This window comes from Copidosoma floridanum, unplaced genomic scaffold, assembly GCF_036245765.1.
Source record: "Copidosoma floridanum isolate Cflo_tuat_1 unplaced genomic scaffold, Cflo_Japanese_pri ptg000031l, whole genome shotgun sequence".
In the NCBI taxonomy this organism is placed as follows: Eukaryota; Metazoa; Arthropoda; class Insecta; order Hymenoptera; family Encyrtidae; genus Copidosoma; species Copidosoma floridanum.
This window is the reverse complement of record NW_028321908.1, coordinates 4,074,057-4,097,160: the sequence shown is the minus strand read 5'-3', so window position 1 is coordinate 4,097,160 and position 23,104 is coordinate 4,074,057. Positions and strand designations below refer to the sequence as shown.

Genomic DNA, 23,104 nt, shown 5'->3' with positions numbered 1-23,104 from the left:
TCGGAGTTACAAAAATTAGACTATTGCGAAAAAATTCTATGGTGTAAGAGGGTAGTTCATGTATTAAAACGAGCGAAAAGTTAACAATGTCGCTCTGCTAGGTTTACTGTAGTATGTATTATTATTTGTCTATATGCATTAACTCTACGTTATTCTAACTTTTAACATCTCATCAAATTGTGCCAGCATTTAGTATTGCACCCCAGTTTAGCTGTTCCCAGTTGGACTTTTTGCCTCTATTAGTTTTTCAAGTTATTCCGGTTCCGTGTATTGGAAGGTATTTTATTATCTTATTTGCTTCTCTTTTCCGGTCAGCACAGACCAATGTGCGTTTGCATAAATCATAGTTGATCGATGTGCTGCAGCTACGAGTAGAGTTTGCAGGTGATTCACCTCTTTTCAAATGCACGTTGGTCCCTGCTCGAAAGTACTTTTAGGTCAACATGGAAAATTCTGAAGAAACGAGCGGAGAAACAAATTTATTAGTAACTATACTTCACCGACATTACAATACATTCTGATATAAAACACAGACACTAAATTCCAACATAATTGGTCGCAAACAGGCCAAAGATCTGAGAAGTAAAACCTTCAGACCTTGAACTTCTTATGCTAAGGCCAGATAAAAAATGTTTTTCTAAATTAATAAACCCAAGACAGACCAGAGACCGAAGGTCTGTCATGCTTAAGCCATAAGAACCAAACAACTAGACCCCAGACAGGCTAAAGGCCTGTTATGCTTAACCCATGAAACCCAAACACCACTAACCCCAGACTGGTGCAAGGCCTGTTATGTTCAAGCCATGAAATTCGAAGATCTTAATTCCAGACAGACTAAAGACCTGTTATGCTTCAGCCATGAAACCCAAACACCCAAACTCCAGACAGGCCGAAGGCCTGTTATGCTTTACCCATCAAACATAAACACCTAAATTATCAAAAAATGTCTATCGCAGGGATTTCCTGTATGTTGCACACATTTGTCGTTTTTATTATTTTTTTTTTTTTCTTTATCTATTCCTATTTTTATTAAGAACGAAGACTATTTAATAGTAAATTTCTTTATATACATATATAACCTTAATTTTTAACACTAGTACATAATATATATAAGGGTTTTTACAATGAGTAAAGTTACTTTGAACTTCACAATTCTTTGTACTCTCTGATATTATTTTATGGCTCAAGCATAACGAGACTTCGTCCTGTTTGGGGTTTAGGTGTTCGGGTATCATAAGTAAAGGCTTGGGCTTGACAGGCGTTTGGACGTTCAAGTTTTGTGGGTTACGCCTTCAGCATGGACGTCTGGACGTCTGAGGTTGAGGTGCTAGGGTTTCGTGGCTCAGGCATAACAGGCCTTCAGTCCGTTTGGGGCTTAGGGGTTCAAGTTTCAAAGGATTAAGAATAACAGGCTTTTATCCTCCCTGGGGTCTAGCTGTTCGAATTTTATGGCTTAAGCATGACAGACCTTCGGCCTCTAGCCTGTCTTAGGTTTATTAATTTAGAAAAACACTTTTCATCTGGCCCTAGCATAAGAAGTTCAAAGTCTGAAGGTTTTACTTCTCAGGTCTTTGGCCTGTTTGCGATCAATTATATTGAAATTCAATGTCTGTATTTTATATCAGAATGTATACTTAAGTTTGAAATACTAGTAGTCGAGTATTATTATCATAACTTAATTAAGATTGCGTGATCGTCATATTCGCATTGTTTTAGTGATAGTTATTTACAAAGCTATACAACTAAAAGTAATCGTTTGCAAGTGAAAAAAGATATATTAACTCACTTTTATAATCCAATAAAATTTGTTGAATATTTGATTTTCAAAAACATAATCAAAACTTTTTAATGTAAAAATAGTTTTTTATATCTGTCCACCATTCTGAATTTTGAAAATCTGACCTTAAATTAGAGATCAGCGACTTCGAAAACCCTGGTACACATGTTTTAACGAAATTGAAAAGTAATTTTTTACATTTCTCTGCCATATTGGGTCTACCACTTTGAATTTAAAAAATATAACTTTGAATTTGAAATAAGTCACCTTAATCTTGGCTGTTTTAAGGCAGGTTTTTCCGTTGAATTTTTCTTCACAGTAATTTTAAGGTTTTTTCCTTGCCCCACAAGTCTTCGGGCTTGGCTGAATGCCAAACAGTGTTAGGGCTCTGGGTAGGGATTAGTGGATCCGATGCTAGGTGCCAGGCAGGGATCGACGGCCTTACCGGCGAGGAGTGGTCCCTGATACATGGTGCTTCTCCGGGGATGCTAATTAGCCTGCTTCCAATGCTTCGGCAGAGATTACCAGCTTAATTGGCGAGAAGTAGACGTCCCGAAATATGGAGTTTTTTTCGGGGAAAGGCTACACTGTGGCGAGTGGACCCGATGCATCGTTGGTACAGAGAGTGTCAGATTAACTGGCAAGGTGTTTCAGCGGAGATACTCACACTGTGCACGTGGTATGATGAAGTATGATATTAATTATGAGTTTCGAAATGGGTGCGGCAATATACCCCCATGTTTAAGTAGTGAGTGAGTGGCCTTGGCGACTAGGCTAAATAGGCTGTTGTGGTAACCCAGTATAAAAAAAAAAAAAAAAAAAAAAAAAAGTTGCCGAGGTTATAGAAAAGTGTCGTTTAATTTTTTGGCAAATCAATGATAGAAGTGGCACCATTATTGGCAAAAATCTTTACTCAAGGGCTTTTAACAAATTCGTTATTTTAACAAACTAATATTGTCTTTCGAGTGTTTTCAAGGTCATTGATTACGAATCTATGGTCAAAAATAGTGTAAGTGAGGTTGAACCCTATACAGACAGTTTTTTTTACCCAAGAAACAGGTCGAAAGTCTGATTCAAAAATAACTCGCTCTTAATCGACAGAAAAAAACATTCTAATCCTGCAAAATATGGCACTGGCATTAATGTTCAAGGTACTCTGTCTAGAGTAATTATATCTTATAATAAGTACCACTTGTTGCAGTATGTAATTCATGCAGTACCTTTTTTGGTACCTGTATCGAATTTGAATGAGTGAAACACGGATACGCACATATCTATATAAATACACGTTAACATTATGTATTGTACTTCCGGCCAATCCATTATCTCTCAAGGCATGAATTTTTTAGTATTAAGATCGTTGCCTATGCATAAAAGCAATACATTAAAAAAGTTATAGTACATTTTATAGTCCTCACAAATGCGTATGATAATACGTTTGATAAGTTTTACATTAATTTGGCCACAAATTTTTTTAAAAATTAGTGCAGAATACACTTAGGTTATGTAATAAAAAAATACCGTATGGTAATAGTATACTGCTTTCTCAAACTTACCTTGGCGCGCTCCCGCGCCACTTGATTACGCACCTAGGGAGGAAAAGTAAAGAATGATGCAATGCTTGGCTTCGCCTCGGATGGCAATACACGTGTGATCAAAGTATTATTTACTTCCTCCCGTGGTGCGTTTACGATCTTTAATTAATCCTGCGATAAGAGCAGGAATTTTTTCTATACGAAGCGAGAAAAAAGTTCCTCATTTCGGCCCAGTATGGTGAAAAATTATAATAGAAAATTATGAATAGCAACTAACAAATTTTTTTATTTCCATTTTTTTTTCTCAAACGAATAATAATTTTTTGTACACAAGTTAAAACATGACGTATGCACTCGTTGGATACTTAAATTTTCTATAAAATCAATTGAAATAGTAAACGTAATACATGTATAATTAAAAAAAATAGTATAGGTAAGAACAATTTTATAAGTCTACGTTTCATAACAACATTAAAGCATTTTTTGCATTACAGTTTATTTTCGTAAATGAAATGTAAGATGTACTTGTACTAAAAAAAAAAAAAAAAAAAAAAAAAAAAAAAAAAAAAAAAAACTAATTTTTCAGCACATTTGTACGTTATATTATTCAACGCTTGGCAATAAACTGTCTATTTCTTTTTTGGGCATTACCAAAAGGCAAGAAATTCATGAAGGAATATCTTCACACTTAACAACCTTAATTACATTACTTTCAACGATATTATATGCATAACAGTGATAACTAAAGCCAGCAATTATAAATGGCTTAAAACTAAAATAAATAACGCTATTAACTAGAACATTTGTATCCATTTCATCAAACTAGGGGCCATAAGTAAATATGTTCGTTACAATAATCGTACCACAGCTGTAAGTTACATCGTTAATTGTAATACTATATAGTGCTCGCCTTTCTTTTGCACAAAAAACAACTACTGTTATCTTGTATGTATTCTCCATTGGATACGTTACTCAATTCGTATCACATAAGCTTATTACTCATTAGGCTCAGTGAATATCTTATTCCAATAGATTTTAAAACATTTATTAGAGATGATGAAAATCTAACGATTTCTTTCACTTACCTGTGATTTGACTCATAGCGCAAATATAACGTAATCACAACTGGCCCGTTCCAACGTATAACTCGCACATAATGTAAAATCATATATTTAGCAGACAAATAACGGAATAGCATGATATATAATTGACGGTGCTCTTCCACGACTATTTAAGGTCAGATCAAAACTGATTTTTGAATTATTGGCACGGTTGCAATGTGCACTATCTTTCTTAATTTAATGTATAGCTTTAAAATTGTATGCTCTTCTGGTACGTATTATCTGACCAAAAAAGATAAGTATCGAACAAAAAATACAGTTTCTGAAGCAAACATTTTAAACCTCTGATTTTTTGGTTAATAGTCTAACGATATATTCAGAGGAATGTTTCCAGATTTAAATGGAAAGTTGATTACTCTCATAGAATTATCAATAAACTCGATTGGTATTAATTTTTTTTTAACCAGCTGCAATACAATTTTAGCCGTTACAACATAACAAACGTCTTCTAACAGGTCGTGAATAATATCAACATTGATATTATGCACCACATGAAATTCTTTAAGTTCATTAAAAACACAGGGCTCTTTCATGTATCAATATTCATACAAGCAATATCATGTTAATCTTTGATGCGTAACAGAGAAATATCTTCTTTACACTAACTTTTAGTATTATCTGGCCCAGAATAGAGAATTTTACAAAAATGAGTAGCTGCAAAGGATTCTACATAACCAAGAATGCTACTTGTGCCTAAGTTATTACCCAAGATAATGGATGTAATGAAATATATTTTGTACTTTTTTTTTACAATTATATCTAGACCATCACTAAAAAGTTTATTTAATTCAAAAAAAATTTGACAAAATCATCTGATTTTCAAAAGTTTCTCTATTTGCAGAATAAAAAATTTTGCCAATTAACATAATATCTATTTCATATGCAAAATATTTTGGAAAACACTACGGAGTAACGTAGACAATCCTTCAGTGGTTTTTTCCAGCATGAAACTCTAAGAGGAAGCCTATCTTAACATCATCAAAATAAACGGCTAAGGGCATATAAAATTTGTTTTTATCCCATTTTTCAATTTGCATTGTCCATAAAGTTCCTTGAAGAAAACTACTTATAACATGTTTTTCAAACTTAATATTTTTCATGTACTTAACAGTAGCTTTAGTAAGCCTTAGATTTTGAACAACATTTTTAAATATATTTTTATTCGACAGTGTATCATGGTACTTAATACAGTTTTTAAATGAGCTTTCGAGCCTTGAATGATTGAAATACGTTATTTTTCCAAAACACAAGTCTCTGACTCGACAAAGAAGCCTAACTTCCCATACAGAGTGAATCTTTTCTTTTCAGTACTATAGTTATAAAACGGATATTTTTGTTTTGTAAATACATTTGTAATGACTCTAGTAATTTCATTGCTAACAGTCTTAAACAGACTTTAAATTATTTTATTCAATAAAAACGGATTTTTAAATAGAAAACGGAGATTCAAATGAAATACATTTTTACATACGTATGTTAATTAATTTATGTTGATAGATGACTATTACGAAAAAAGTGGTTATGAGTTTATGTCGGAAAATAAAAAAAGATATTTTTTTGGATGAAACAATGTACCCTAATCCCCGTATTCTATATACGCTTATATAGAAAATCACAAACTTGTAGGTAAACAGTAGGATATTCTAAATGTAAAATATATATAGCTTTGAAACTGTTTGATTATTGAGTGCTGATGTTAACACACTACTAAGGTACTATATCAGGTTGGTGTGACCATGCAACACAAATGAGCAACAAAATTAACTTTAATTACAACTGGTACATTAAAAAAACCATAGGAATCTTTAATTTCATGCGCAACATTTACACTGAGTTTTTAATATAATAATAAAAATTATGAATAATCTGTAAGCTTGTGTAAAACAATAATATTTAATAAACTTGAAGTGAATAGTAACACTGAGTCTAAAAAAAATAATAATATAGTAATAAGAAGTCAATTGTCACTGAGTATCACTATTGAGTTTATAACCACTGAGTATACATATATAAATAGAAACTAGAGCAGATATAATAGTGAAATTGTCTGTGTGCACTCAATTGTGTGTGTAAGTAAGTGTGGAGAGTGTATCTGTGTGAAAAAGTTTTTACACTTATTGAATAACACAATATTTGATTACAACACTGTTGCAACAGAGGTACAATTGAAATGTAACTGTTTTACATTGAGCCTTATCCACTGTATTATAAGTCTTTCAATGATTGATAGGTTATGTTAACCTCACAGCACGTGTTTTATTTGAGCATTTTTGTATGAAACTTATTCTACGAACATATCAACTTGAACAGTATGTTATTGATACTGATTTGATATATCTGATGATTAGCTTGAAATAATAACTGTGATGATTTTGAATATTAACTGTTTGATGACTAGTCAAAAAAACAGACTTGAGTTTAACTTGCTGAGAGCTAGTTGCTAACTGAAAATTATGAGTATATATAACGGTAGGTGATGGAAAATTGCGGAAACAGCATAAACAGACCAATCACATCTACCAGCGTGTTAGAAAAGGGCGCGAAACTAGAAAACATTGAAAGTTAGTCACGATTATAATTCGTGAGCCGTACAGTGCTGCCATCACATCTACTGTGGAAAAGTGAGCGTAATTCGAATAAACACTGCTGATTTCAAGATTCTGAACATTTCTCCCCGCCGTCAACAGTATGTTGACTTGAATCATACACTGGAAAAATCACTAGCTCATGAATTAGACGTTTACTGGTAATGTTGCTGTCTTGACTGTAACTATCCACGTGAGACCATCTGGTTGTGGATGAGTTTTTACTACTCTAGTCATAGGCCACTTACCAGGTGACAGAGTTTCACTAGAGATAAACCCCAACAACCCCTAATAACCCCAATGAATCTAATCTAGAAATGAATGAAGCTAATCTAGATTTGTAATACATTGTTTATTATAATAATTTCCAAACACATGAAACGGAAGCCGAGAAAAACAAAAGTAAATTTTATTCTAACCACTTTCAAATTGGTGCTTGTTTTCAACTTTTCCACATTTTCCGGCTTATTTACTGGGCTGAATACAATTGTGTGCTTTTCTTAACATTAAATTTGACTTCATTGATTTACTCTTAAATTATAAACGGCGGTTACATTTACCTGTACAATAATATTTCATTCAGAATATTCATGTTATGCACTAATGTTTAACATAGAATATATTTTTCAATCGTGATTTTAAGATCATTCAAATATTTAGTGATGATCTAATGATTCAACCATGATTAGAATCATTGAAATCGTGATTTGAACCACTTAAATCACGGGGCAGCTCTTCGTTAGGTACTAACATATAATTTTATAATTTTACATCAGCGATCGAAAAATATTATCGACTTTCATGCTACGAACAAACTTTGCACTTATTTAGTAAGTTCAAAAACATGGCACTTTTTCGTTTATACACTTTTGCAAAATTTTCTGGAAAAGACCACAGTGGGGATTTTGATGGTATTATTCGTAATAAACATCTCAAAATACATAGGTATACTAATTTTTAACGTATTTGAGCATATGATGGTTTGAGTATAGACTTTAGAGACGCTATATTTCAAAAACTAAACGAGATGCCAATTTTTTTTGGAGGTCAAAAGTTTTTATTATTTCACCTTTTCTACAAGGACACATAGTTATTTTGCCGCACCGAGAAAACCGTAATTTCTACATGCGATGGTGCAACGACGGAAAGCAACGCCCACACTCGTACGTCCGCAGTAGGCTTTGTCGGTTGTAGAAAGATTTTTGAAGCAAAATCTTAAAGCAAACTTGTTACAAGCCCTTGAGTAGAAATTTTTCCTTACAGTTGGGCCACTTTCATCATTGATTTGCCAAACAAATTAAATGACAGCTTTTTTAAACATCAGCGACTATCATCTAAAATAAGGATATTCTATTTATAGTTGCAATAAATGTCTGTATGACTAATAAATCATACTAGTCCATGGCCTGGAGACAAAAAAAAAACGATTTAATCTTATGTTTGCCAATAGAGAAAAAATTGGTTGTTCCCCTGCAGAATTTTCCCAAGAATATTGGAAAAACAATTTTATCCAAATCAGAAATAGGATTCATTTATTCATTTAACAATTTATGAAAAAATGCTAAAATTTAACGCGTATTATACCACGATAACCTCATAACCTTCAAACTTGAGTTAACATTTTTTTTCGACACATTTTCTTAACCAATCTTCCATTACAGTTTATTAGAGCCCAAAATAGTTTAACTCACACACAAATGTGTAAATACTGTTCAGAAAAAAATTGCTCTAGTCTCGAGTAAGTTAGAATTATATTGATGAAGAAGACTGCATATACGACAAAAATACAATCAAAAATACCTTCAACCCCGTACAAAATGACGGACAGAATGAACGACAACACTGATACTGATGTAATAAAACGTTTGAAGACAGATGATAGTTGTTGCGAAAGTAAATCATAAAAAAAAAACATTTTAATGTATCAAAAAAAGCTAAAATTAAATGTTCACGAAAATTTGGATGAATATATATATTTTTTATTACATAAATCACTTTTTGTACTTAATTTTTTATATCGGCATGTTCAATGATAAATACTATGTTTGTAACTGTATGATTATGTAAAACAACTTATTACAATTTCAACACCAGCCGAAGAACGTGTTTTGCCCAATACGCACTGTAACCGGTCTCGACTTTTTTTCAGCATCTCTATCAATGAAATTGATTTAAGTGCTTTAGCAGTGTGAGGCAAAAATACATGGAGATAATTTTTACACAATTTTTTTCGCAAAAAAAAAAATTTAATCATCCGTCCATTATGGCAAAAAACGACAATTTCTTGTATCTCGGCTTCAGAATGAGCTAAAGCATTCTTTTTTGTTTAAATTCGTGTTTCGTTTTTTTTATGACAAATGTAATGACATTTATTGGGAAAGAAAGTATGAAAAATTGACTGAGATGTTTGCAATTTTTTAAGTTGCAAAAAAAATTTTTTGGTGGTAAATCATTAAAATTCACAAAAATCAATTCATTTTTATTTTTTATCATTACTTACATTAAAAACAGTGTTTTTATAGAAGTGAAATGTTAATAAGCCAGCCATGAAGTTTGTTACAACATTTTAAAGTTTCACTTTATAAAATAAATTAACAAAAAGCTAACAATTTTTTTGCAGTTTCACTTCGTGCCGTTAAGTAGTTTTTAATTAGTAATTGATTTGAAAAAGTGTCTATGCTATAGGAAATTTGATGGCGAAGAGATTGGTGGTCAAAAAATTTCTCTAAGAGCAATAGGAGTGAAGATATAAGCAAGAAACTAAATAAAAAATTAGCATTTTTTAATAAATTGTTAAATAAATAGATGAATCCAAATTTTGATTCAGATAAAACTATTTTTCCTGTATTCCTCGAGAAATTCTGTATGAGAACGATCAAATTTTTCTCTACTGGAAAACATAAGATTAAATCGTGACCTGGCCATTTGGATTACTCTTTTGCTAATGAAATCAAAAAGCAGCTGTTTTTAATCCAAAAATTCATTTTAGATGGTATAAACTATTTTACTGATGATCTGAGCGAAAAATTCATGGTCTGGTATGTACTGAAAATGAGTTAAAGCGTATGAGCTTTTGGATATTTTCAGACACTTTCGTCCATAAAAATAAATGGCTATGCTTTTTTGGCTTGAAATTACAATAGTGCATGTGTAAGGACATTGCTGATGTTATATTAAACAATGCAGGATCTAATGTAAAAGCAGATTTATTGAATAAATAACGTTAATATTTCTGTTAGCGACTAGGGTATTTTTGACACTCTTTGACAATGAAAATAAACTATAGAGGTTTATCAGCTAGACATAAGGGTAGCTCATGTGTAACTATGTTTTCATCATACTGCACCAAAAGTAGGAACTTTCGTTCTGCAAAGCGGAAGCAGAAAAAATCTTTTCTCTTGGCGTAGGATTGATGAAAAATTGTATGCAACCCACGGGAGGAAACAAAGAATCCCTCAGATCGCATGCTTATCATCATTATATGTCAATTGCCTGCAATCTTTACTTTTCCTCCCTAGATGAGTAATATACTATGTTAATGTCACGTTAAAGAATCCGAGGACTTATTTAAAAGTATATTTGCTAAGTGCTAAAAATGTTAATATATTTGCCAATGACTTGACTATTTTAATAACTCTTTTGCCAATAAAATTAAAAAGGAGCTGTTTTTTATCTTTAGATTTATAGTAAACGTTATAAACTATTTTAACCATGATGCAAACAAAGAACATCAGGTGTAATATGTACTGAAAATAAATTCAAGCTGATTATTGCGGCAGAGTCGATCGTTATAATTATTTTTGGACACGTTTTATCCTTTTTTTCATGATATAATAAATTCTGAGGTCGAATCAAAAGTTATAAATTTTGTTCCAAAGTAACGTTCCATTTTTTAGGTACAGTCCTCTACAGATTCCTCTACATTTGTTACACCGAGTTTATACAGAAAATTGAGAATGATACCATGAAGAAAAAATATTTTGTTTAAAAACTTTTTCAAGAAATTTTTGTGAAAATACTGGATTAGAAAGAAATTCTTACCCTTAGCATGAAAGTATATAAAACGGACATTGAAATTACAAATGTAATAATAAAGTTGAAGGTGAATGGATCAACGTAGATTGTGTAATGATTGTTCCGTACAATCTATAGTTAATTATAAAAATACAGCACCTTTTCAAGTACAGAAATTTCATACTCACTCGTTAATATATCATTGGAGGATTAAGAAAAACTTTTTGGTACATAACATTCATTAATCAGCTGATTAGCATCTTAACAGATCGAATGAAGTCATTGAGGTGGCATATACAGGCATGGCGTCTGTTTTATTTTATGATGAAATGACGAATGCCAAGTCATAAAACATTGAAATTGCCGTTGCATTTATCAAATACAAGAATTACTTTTATAAATCTTAAAACTAACGAGAAAAAATTGGGAATGTCTAATGTAATGATTTACGATGAAGCATCTATAATTTTTTTAAAATGTATATAAAAACGGTTACTGAAACATGATATCTCTTCTCAAGAGCCATTCGGAGAATAAAATAGTAGTTTTCGTTATACAGGTGCGATTATCACTGGGGCTACTTTGCGGCTCGAAGGACCTGCGTAGCATAAACTTACTAAGAAACTTCTGAATTAGAAATTAGTTGGAGAAGAAGGTGTTTTTGATATTTTATGTAATTTGACCTGCTGATTACGATAAAAATAGTTTAACATTTTTTTGAGTGGTGGATCAATGTTAAGATCGCATTTGAATTTTATTTTGCTTATATCTTTATAACAGTAAGAGCTACAGTAAAAATAAAAATACCAGTAAGTACAGCGGAAAATTTCTCATCGATTTGGTATAGTTAAACTTGTTGGACAATCACAAAATTTTTGAGAAAAAAAATTGTAAAGAAGATTTTGTACTCAACTTGTAAGAGTAAGTGAGACAGAGAGTGACCGAGTCCCCTGCAAGCAACAGAGTCCCCCACTATTCTACCGACAGTAGCAGCGAAGGAGAGAAAGAACCAGAGATATGTGAGTGTTGGTACGTGTGGCTGCTGCCAACACGGAACACACAACTTATCTAACAACTGTGAAGCACCAACTCACTTAATCCACTGAAATGTGGTTTGAAGCTTATTGTACTTATGTACATACAGAATTTTTAGGCGACCAACTCAAACGTTTTTAAAGTATCAACAAATTATTCACAATAGAAGCTGTTTTTTTCTTTATACATGGTTTTTTTTACGTTTTTAATGATTTCCTGTCAATGAAGCATAATTTTGGTATGAAATTTTTCAAATAAAAATCCATTCTTTTGATTATTAACTGTTTTTATTGACTACATACTATATTTAAAATTGCACATAAGATTAGGTTTGAATGAACAAAGATATTTTTTTATGAAAAAAACTTATGAAACGTAACTGAAAATAAAAACAATTCAAAACAGGTAAAACTGGTATATTCATATAGAATTTTAAAACATGCACAGCTTGATTTATTTCGGAATTTTAAATACTCTATGCTCAACATTACATAAATATAAAAAGGCCACGATACAATAAATTATTACGCACACAACTATTATAACAACTATGTATAAATAAATAATATTCCAGCGTTCAATAAACGTTTATCCATTTTCTTGACCAAAAATTTATAATTCTGCAAAATAATTCAGGCGAAAAAAATCTTTTTTATCTTAACGGGATATTAAAAAGCATTGATTTTTGCCGACTTCGAAATCGCACTCGTGTGGCACGCCAACGACGAGCAGCGATCATTTACAGAGTAGTGCAAAATTCCAAAATAAATAAAGCTTTGCATCTTTTAAAATTCTATATGAATATTCCACTTTTACCTGTCTCGAATTGTACGTATATCAACGTAGCACATCCACTCGCGAACCCCTATAATAAGAACTCATGGGAAATTTGTAGCTGATTTGTAGTAAATTTGTAGTGCAAGAATTGATTTTGTAGGGCCTAAATAACGCCCATTACGCTCGGATGTGCCAACTTGATATTAAGCTACCACATCTTACCACGATGCGGGGCATCCAGGGGGATGGAAAAAACGATATATTTTGTAGCTAATTTGTAGCTTTCAGATGCATATCACAGATCTAGTCTAGAAAGCACCCTTGCCATAATGGGGGTGTCACTGAACTCTGTGATCGGCCAAATTTTGCCAGTACACTGTCGAGCGATCTAGATCGATCTATCATTTGTAGTTGATTTGTAGTGAATTCGTTTTGCAAGAGTTAATTTAAATCAAGTTGGCTTGAAAATACTAGTTTTTTCATTTATATTCGTGTACGCGTATCTTAACTAACGACAAGAACTGACCGGACTATCATCAAATTGTAACAATTTGAAAAATATTAAAATAATAAATTTGCAGGTGAACAGATTGGACTATGCACATATTGTTTTTAAATGTGTATTTAAAAAAAAACAAATTAGTTGATTTACACAGAATAGAGCTCAAAGGTTACTACTTAAGACGTTTACTGCGTCCTGAGTAAGAAAAATAGAGTTCGCACCTGGTGCACATCAAATCGGGGAAACCACAAGGGGTGAGTGGTGTTTAATTCTATGGAAGCCAATTCAACACGCCATGCTTTTGTATACCTATCTATATTTTATTTTCTTCATCTTTTTCTGATATGATATTATTTATTTATACTATAAATTTGAATTAAATTATATTGACTATATTTTGTCTGATTAAACCTTATAGCATATTGAAGCTACTGCTTTAGAGCCTTCCAAGAGTACTTCCCTGTTAAGAAAGCTGATCAGGAGCGACCAGTAGAAGTGCATTCTATCTCTCTCTAGCCAAGTCCTGATTAGTCTAGCTAACGGAACAGTAGTTTAATAAGGAAGCGAGTTGTATACAGTTAGATCAGCACATTAAATTTTTTTCTGATTATATAAATAAACAAATACTTAAATTTAAAGTTCAGAACAAAATTGGATCACTAATTAAAAACTTAAGAATAAAGGACAAGGGTACTCTCTAAATATCATCCAGTGAAATTCAACTAAGTTTCAGTGGAATTTCCACTGAATGGGGTAGTGAAAATCGCTCCACTAGAGTTCAGTGAAATTCCACTGATTTAAGTAGTGAAATATTCACTATTTCAAATCAGTAGAACTTTCACCGATGACTTACTGAATAAACAGTGTAAATTTTCACTGAATCAACAGTGAGAAATCCATGGATCTTTTCCTAAAAATTATATTGAAAATTCAAAAGTAACTACACATAATATTATTAAAAAATGTATTTTAGAATGCTATATTCGAATATGAATTAATAATTGTTCGGGTCATATTTATGTAATTTTATCTGAATTGAAATATCATATGAATTATTTTTAATTATTGTTATATACGTTGCTTGTATAATATATTGTTGAATAATTTAAACGTAGTTATCAATACAAATTTACTTACAAATATGATTTATAATAGAAAAGTACTTCTAAAAAGTTTTGGCACACCGGGTAATTGAACCCCCAACTTGCGGCAATCTAGTCAGATGTCTCACCACTTTGGCTAGAAGACTAGGGTCTCAAAAATATAGAAAACGTACATTTACTGTGCCAGAATGAATTTAAATACAGGATCTGTTGAATTCAATCAATTAAGACAACATCATTTTTTTAAATGAGTTTTGTGGTTAAATTCGTCTACTGTTAATATACACATGTCTCCTGAAATACTCGTACATGTTATCCTGAAAGTCTCGTGTAAACTTACAAGTTTAAACTCACTGCTTAAATCAGTGACGTTACCACTAGTTTTTCAGTGAGATGAATAAGGCTTTAAAAGATCAGTGGATTGGTCACTAATTCTTCAGTGAAATTTATTCCACTGGATCAAAAAGTGAAATTTCCACTGGATGATTTTTAGAGAGTAAGCTAATGAATACATCTAACTGTTTAACTTATTTGATCATTTACTTATCTATTAAGTGCAGTTTCTAATATTAGTGATTTTTGATTCAGCGATCCTCGGATCAGGCCAGCGTGTACAGGGAATTTTTTTTTTTTTTTCTTAATAATGTATTTCAAATTGCAATTTCAATGCAACATTTATATTCGTAATGAAATTTTCGCCTTTTTTAATAGTTCAATATCTTATACATGTTTAGAATTGTCATCGCAAAGTTAAAGTGCTCTTTACATTTAAGTTGTAAGGGCACAAGCGTGTGCGCAATTTAAAGTAGTTAATTTTGAAATGTGCTTAATAGAGCGATTAAAATTATTTCTTTTTAAAATTCCCGGTTAAGGTGGCAGTGGTTACTCGTAAATCTGGACGGCTACCTTTAAATGAACCAATTGTTAGCTTACTAGTGAGTAAGCCAGCGACCAATCAGAAAGCCTTACAACGTTCGTATTGAACTCAAGCCCGACAGCAGCTTCACACCAGTCAGTCCGCCTCGAGAGCTCGCTCGCATAGGCAGCTTACTGCTGTTGTTGCCAGACATTGTCTCCTTAGTTTAAAGAATACTTAGTCACCATAGTTCGGGCGTTAAGAAAAGTATCAGTTTTGTAATATCTTTAAGGCGCGTTCATAGTTTAACTTTCTTCTGATGTACAAAGCGAGTTGCTTTAATTACATTTTGTTTCATTTATTTACATTTCTTAATATAATTAAGTTTTCTTTGAGTGCAAAAAATATAGGGATTTTTTTTCCTCGCATTTTCCTGCTCCTCGCTAAAATAACTTTCCAAGCTCAAGGCAGCTCAAATTATACAGTCCACTGGAAGCTTGGATTAAACAATACATACTTCATGATTACATTACTGTACTTTAAAGTTTCATTTATTCACACGGCAATGAAACAGATGTGCTTTAGTTGGCTGGAAATTTGTGTAAGGAAGGGTGGTGAGGATGATCAAGGAAAACATAATGATACGTGACGATGTATCAAATAACGACCAGTAAATTAGCTTAAAAAATGTTCAGTATCAGTTGCTGTATGTCAATACCTGAACAAGTATTACCGAATTACTTTATGATATAAAAGATTAACTATTATATATAGCAATAAAGAGAATCCAACCCAATAAAAAAAATTTATCTATATGTACGATGTACATAGATACACTTTTACGTGGATGTAGACTCATGGAACAAAATTGATATCAATTTTCGAAATATGGATTTTTTTATTGGGAACATGTGATGTCTTATAGTATATTACGTACCTAGGCCAGAAAATGGGGCTATTACTGATCGCGCTATATATGGTCAATAGTAACCTCACTTTTTGACCGTGGTACGTATACTTTTTTTCTTTACACCTCCACCGACAGTTGAACACAAAAATTTAAAAGATTTGTATTTATATTAACCATCAGCGTGTTGTAGTTCTAGTAATACCAGCTATGCTGAATGTATGTTTGTTTGAATGCGAGTCTGCATATTTGTCTTTCACTCGTTTACTTTTTTAATTTCTATCTCTACACTGTATGCAGCGGCCATGCTCCTGGGGCAGTCAATAATTTCACTTGGAAGTCAATTTATGTTGATGTTTTTTTATTTGTTCATGAAAATAAAAGAAAAAAATTAACTATAGCAGAAAATATCGGTTATGTGTCTGATCAAGGCATTCAATATATCGAATATTTCACTAAAATGAAATGGTCATGCTACGTCATTTGCCTATTCAATAATTCAATGGTTGCGTTTGATTTGCATCATTCGTTCGCTTATCGTTCATTTATAAATGTATAATCAAGCAGCTTATAAGCATGAATTACTACAAATGTAAAAAAAAATGACGCCTACGAAATAAAATAGTTAACTACTGTAACTAGTACTCATTGCTATTGGCCTCGAGAGCAATTCCTAAATTGCGCCCCACTGGAAACTTTGAGACTAATAGGCCGTGATTAGAAAAAAAACATTATTACGCTTTATTATGAAATCAAGCTTCTAGCTCCATTTTCCAGGTGGCCAAGCCTCAAACTTTGTTTTTCTTCTAGCATATAGAAATAGATTCATAGTAATATCCTGTTCTAATCACGGCCAATCGTTTTTAAAGTTCCCAGTAGGTGCGCAATTTTGGAATTGCGCTCAAGGCCGATAAAGGTTATACGTCTGTTAGAAAAATTTAATTGTATTTTTTGTTAGTGACTCAAAAATCACTAATATTTTAGTTAAAATAGTTTGGGTCTCAATTTAGAGGTTGTATAATTTCGCAACTTATACTATTTTCGCATTTAGGGCCAAAGAAGATTTTATCACATTTTACTTGAATCGAACGAACGAATTTTTCACGTTTAATTCAACTATAAAAATCGCGGTTGACAATTAGTTTCAAAAAAAAGTTATTTGACCTATTGGGATGTACCACATAGCGCTCACGACATCTGCGGTCGAGCTCGGAACTACGGAGAGAAGGCTTTTTATCAGACTGAAATTGAAGTGTTGTTTTGTATACAAGGTGGATTTCTTCTTTTATTTCGGTACTGTCAATATTTTAATAGCTCTAGTCTCGAAATTTGCCTTCAGCATGAGGTACGCAAAAGTAAACGTATAATTGCGTAAAAACATTTTTATTATTTAAGTCAACTCGTTTATTTTTTATTCTTTGAATATTTTTTAATTATATCTCCTGTATTTTTACAAATGAATATTTGTTTTTTTTTTGGGAAATATGTGAAAACTCGAATGCTCATATATGCAGGCTCAATTTCTGCATGAGAAAATGCTACAAACATGTCCATTTTTCATGACAATGAACCTGAATGTCAAAGTTATATATTACAGAATACTAAAAAAAATAATAAACAAATCGTAAAAAACGAAAACAAAACATTGGGAGAGCTTGCGTTATTGACAAATACTAGTTGATACCAGTGTAATGCTCCAATATATATTTTTGATTTATATGTTAATGTCATGAAAAATGGACAATCCCAAGAGAAACAGAGTTTTTTTTTAGCATTTTCTCATCCAGAAATTGAGCCTGCATACATAAGCATTTGAGTTTCCACACGTTGGAAAAAAAAAAAAAAAAAAAAAAAAAAAAGTATTTATTTGCAAAAATACATAACATATTTAGAAATATTTGAAGAATTAAAAATGATGAGTTGACTTAAATAATAAAAATGTTTTTGTGCAATTATACGTTTACTTTTGCGTACCTTATCCTTCACACAAACTTTAAGACTAGAGCTATTTAAATACTGATAGTACCAAAATAAAAGAATAAATCCACTTTTTATACAACATAATACTTCAATTTCAGTCTGATGAAAAGCCTTCTTTCCGTAGTTCCAAGTTCGCCCACAGATGGTGTGAGCGCTATGTGGTACATCCCAATAAGGACTGAATCAACGTGAACTTGTTTGTGCACGCGCATGCGTGTTGCGACATATATATATATATATATATATATATATATATATATATATATATATATACACTGTAGTGCCGTCACCTCCTTTACGTAAGGAGAGCTCTCGCGCTTTTATTCATGTTTATCTCACTTTATTGAGTACTCGAGAATTCGCTGTGTTATTCGAAGTTTTTGCAGTTTTTACACCATCGTCTGGTTATATTGTACCGCTTGACAAGACTTTTTTGGTTTAGCGCTTGACTGCAGTTTCATTGACAGGTATGTATTTTGTTAATGTTACACTTTTGTTCGAAATTTTCCTGTCACTTGACTTGCAGCTCTTCTACTGGAATTTAATTACTCCCGGTTACATTAAGTACTTGCACAATTTATACACACATAAGTTTTGTGTATTACTCATACACACAAGTTTTTGAGGCATATTTGTATAAATTTTCGATTTAGCTGAATACTTTAACTATATGTGTATTGAATACGAGGGTGTGTAAGTTACCTTACAATACTAGTTCTTGTAGAAGTCACGAACCTGATAGACGAAGGCCGGCTTATTTGATGCTGTCAACTTACATACAGTGTCAAGTTACATATGGTGAAAGAAAAAAGGAAGTGTGTTTAATATATAACCCTATTTCAGATTGCTTTACGTAGTCCTGCTGTCCACCATGTTTGTCTACAGTTAACTAACAAAAATGTCCGTGTAGGCACGACCTTTTTCTTTCTTTCTCTATGCATATAGCTGTAGTTTTCGTCATTAAAATTTCCTGGAAAAAAATCGAGGAAAAAATGCCACTCACCTAACCTACGGTACGATTGTCCCTGACGACTTCGGGTGGCTTGCTTGCTCATTGAAGGTGGGAAGATGGTCAGCTTCTTGATGACTATGTGCACCCGGGGAGGCACCCGGTCTGATCATAAAATAAAAAAATGGTGACCTATTTCGAACTTATAGGATTGAAAATTTGATGCCCTGTTAAATTTACCGACGTATAGTACATACATTCACACGGACACATAATACATATATAAGCCAGGACCCCATTGACCCTGGCACTCTCTGTGCTGAGCATTACATCAAACATCCTTCATTGTAAGGTTGCCAACAATCTATTTGATTGATCAAAAATTAAGAACTTAAATCACGTTACAATTAGTCATGGATTATCGTACTTATTTTTGAAGTTATACTTATATAGGCACGTTCTGTGCTACGGAGTAAATCAACGATTTCAGATTGTGACCTGAAGAAAATGTGTAACGGAAGTAAATTTTTCGTTCCATCCCCCCCCCTCGCCGCTAGCCATAACCACAGCATCCCAGCATCTTTAACTAGTACAAAGAAAAAATAATTTTTTTCTCAAACTTTGGACCGTCTGGTGTGCAGAAGGTAGCCGGTCCGGTTAGTAGAACTTTTTTAAGTCAATGTTGATAAATATTTATTTAATTTTCATTAATTTTTTCATTTTTAAATCAATAAATGATGAGGATGCCTGTACATGGGAGACTTGCACTTGCAGGTTCAAGTCAGATCGATGCAAAAATATATATATATGTTCTCTCTCTCGCACTCGCACGGGCTTATGGCGATCTGACTTGAACCTGCAAGTGCAAGTCTTCCATGTACAGGCAACCTAAATGTTTTGTTCAATTTTCTCATTTTTTTCATTATTTTCAAAAATTTTTAAAACAGTTTTACATTTTTTAAATATTTTTTCCATTAATGGTTTATTCATACGAGATTTCGTGAATACATTGTTTGATTTTCATTGCGTTTTATTCGTCCCCATTTTTTTCATCCGTAACTTAAGTGATTTTTTAAGATAAATAAAGATGTTGATCACAGTTAGCGGGAGGAAAGACTAGACAGATCCCTTCTTTTATATTTTACTTAAATAACCCACGTGTTGACCCATTTGAAAATTTAATAGGTTTATCTAATAATAATCTATTATACACAAAAAATTAGGAGATTCCTACAGATCATTTCCTTCTAAATACACTTCATGCGATTCTTCCATAAGTTTACATGTTACATTGAGTTTTTTTTAATTAAAAATATAAAAATGGTACAGTTAAGCGATCTGCAATTTTTTGAGAGTATTTTTTATACTATAACAAATGTACGTTCGATGTTTCAATAATATCTATCAAAAAACCTATGTATGATGAACGTCCTGTAGCGAAATTCACTGTAATACTACCCTATTAAAGATAAAGCGGTACTAGAGGATATTTTTTATTTATCTTTTAGATATACATATATTGTGGGTATTAAATAAGCGACTAGGAATACGTGTGTAAGCGTATGTGACCTAATATGCGAGCGTGATGATAGAGATGTAATCAGCGTAGGCAGTAGGAAGTTGTTTTGAAATAATTGGAAGATTCAATGAAAACGCACAATCTTGTACTGGCCAGCTTAGCAGCATGTCGTGCCACGGCTTTAATTTTAACCTTTTTTATCTACTTAATATATTGTTTGTAATTGTCATGTATTGAATATTAAAATATTTATTGATCCCACACCTACTATTTCTGAGTTTTCCTTTTTTATTTGGCATTCTTCAGCAAGTAAGTAAATAAATAAGCAAACAAGTAAGTAAGCAAGTAAGTGTTCTTTCAATTTCAACAAAATTGAACTTGCTTTTTATGAAGTAAAAGTTATTTTAAATAACACACACACACACACATGATGTAATAAAAAAATATGTATGATAATCAAAAAGTGATTGTAAGGTGTTTTAAATTCTTAATGGAATAAATGCACGACTGAGAGTAACAGGAGTTTTTGATTAGCTGAATTAAAAATAGATATTTAACAAAATACCTGAATTAAGGACCGTTTTATCACGAATTTATCGCATTTGATTTTTCTTGAATTGAAAAAAAAGTTTGCCAAGCGGTTTATATTAAGTTTTATATTAATCTACTTCAATACCTGTATGATAATTCAAAATTTTTTACCAACTGTATCGTTATAAATTTTTGTATACATGATGTTTCGTGGATTTCTCGTATGTTTCGTGGTGTTGCTATGCAGTTTTGGTGGTTTGATATCTACGATAAATTCATCAAGCATATCGTACGTGACACATGATAAGGAAAACAAAACGTGTCTTATATTTTTCTATAGTCATTTTGTCGAACTAATCAATTAAAGCTGTTTGTTTATGTGACTAGGAATATATTTTAAAACTTTATAATTTTTTGATTGATTTGACCGAACAGCATTCAAAAAATTTTAATTAATAAAAGTTTTGTTCCACCTATCACAGAGAATTTCTTTTTTAAATATAACATTTTTGTATCAAAACTCAAGGTAGGAGGATATGCTAAAAGCTATTTCTCCAGTAGTTTAAATAATTTTCACTATTAAAAAAAAACACATCCATGTTAGGTGAAATGAAACAAAAAATTCTGTATTTACCTACAAAACCTAGAAAAATTTAATTGTCTCTATTTAAATTTTTCAGATTTATTGTTTTGTGTATGTTAGAAAATTTAACTTTCACGCAATGTCACGTGGTGGACGACCACCGTTGTTTTCTCAAGAAACAGTTGAAAACGTTTTATTAAAATATAGTGACAAGAATTTCATCAAAAACAACGATAATGATTTTAAAGTGACGCTCGAAAGCGATCCAATATGGGACGAAATTAACAAAAATGATTTTGATGAAAAATTTAAAAGTAAATCCTTACACATCATGGTGACAAGTAATAGGAATGATTTGTTGAAGAAAATGCGTCTTCAGGAAGTAGGTCTACGTAACAACGAAAATAAGTCTTTGGAAAATTCGCAGTTGTCAGAAAGTATTGTTGAATCGGAGGACTCATTAACATCATTTGACGAATCTTTATTTGATAAAAAAATCTATATCTTCTAATTTTTAAATTCCAAAACACGAGTTCAAAAATTTAACTATTCAAGTTACCTACTCTGACGACTCACGATCAAATCAGAAGAGAACCTATTTAGGGTGAATAGAGGAGAATTTAAAAATAAAGATGAAGCTAGCCAATGTACTACATGAAGCGCTTTGCAAAGTCGAGAAACTTGTTAATCGATAAAAAAAGGCTTAATAGCCATTTTTCTGAGCATTTTTCCTTATTTTTAAGTTCTATAAAATATATCTGTACAGTTTCGAGTTCTATAAAATATTATATATTCATATATATAAATAGAAATAATTGCCGTAAAATTCCGAATTTCGACAAAAACCCACTTACAACTTTTTTAACAAAAATAAGATGAATGTAAAAAAATAATGAAACTCTAGAAAGAATTCAATGTTTGCAAGCAATTTTGTTATTTTAAATTGATACAACACGTGTGTAGAAAATTAAGTAAACTTAAATACATATATCCAATCGATAAAAAGACCCAGTAGCCATTTTTCTTCTTTTAAAATGCTATTGTAGTGTATGTGGAAAAAGTTCAGACCTTTGCCATAGTTTTTACAGAGAGGTCACGTGACGTTTTGAAATTCTAAAACAATGCATGTATCATATAAATAAACAGAAATAACTGTCGTAAGTTTTTATACTTTTACAAAAAACTATTTATAACTTTTTTTTATTATATATGAAAATTAAATAATTTCGAGACAAATCCTTTATAACTAACATCTATTTTATTTTTATTTAGTATTTTTTATTACAACTGTATGTATATATAGTAAAATAGACACTTTAAACGCGCGCAA

The 23,104-nt window shown here is 31.8% G+C and overlaps 1 protein-coding gene across 4 annotated transcripts in view; it reads right to left on the bottom strand.

The window, feature by feature from the left end:
- The window catches only part of Arp1 (Actin-related protein 1), a 553,556-nt gene that overhangs the window by 499,020 nt on the left and 31,432 nt on the right, over positions 1 to 23,104 (bottom strand). The window contains exon 1 of one of the 4 annotated variants that reach the window (XM_089597205.1): positions 16,390 to 16,408. The exons of the other annotated variants lie outside the window; for them this stretch is intronic. Within the exon in view, the coding sequence (XP_089453331.1) occupies positions 16,390 to 16,392 (3 nt within the window). The 5' untranslated portion in view covers positions 16,393 to 16,408. Of the gene's footprint in view, positions 1 to 16,389; positions 16,409 to 23,104 lie in introns of those variants that run through there. 4 annotated transcript variants of the gene reach the window in all.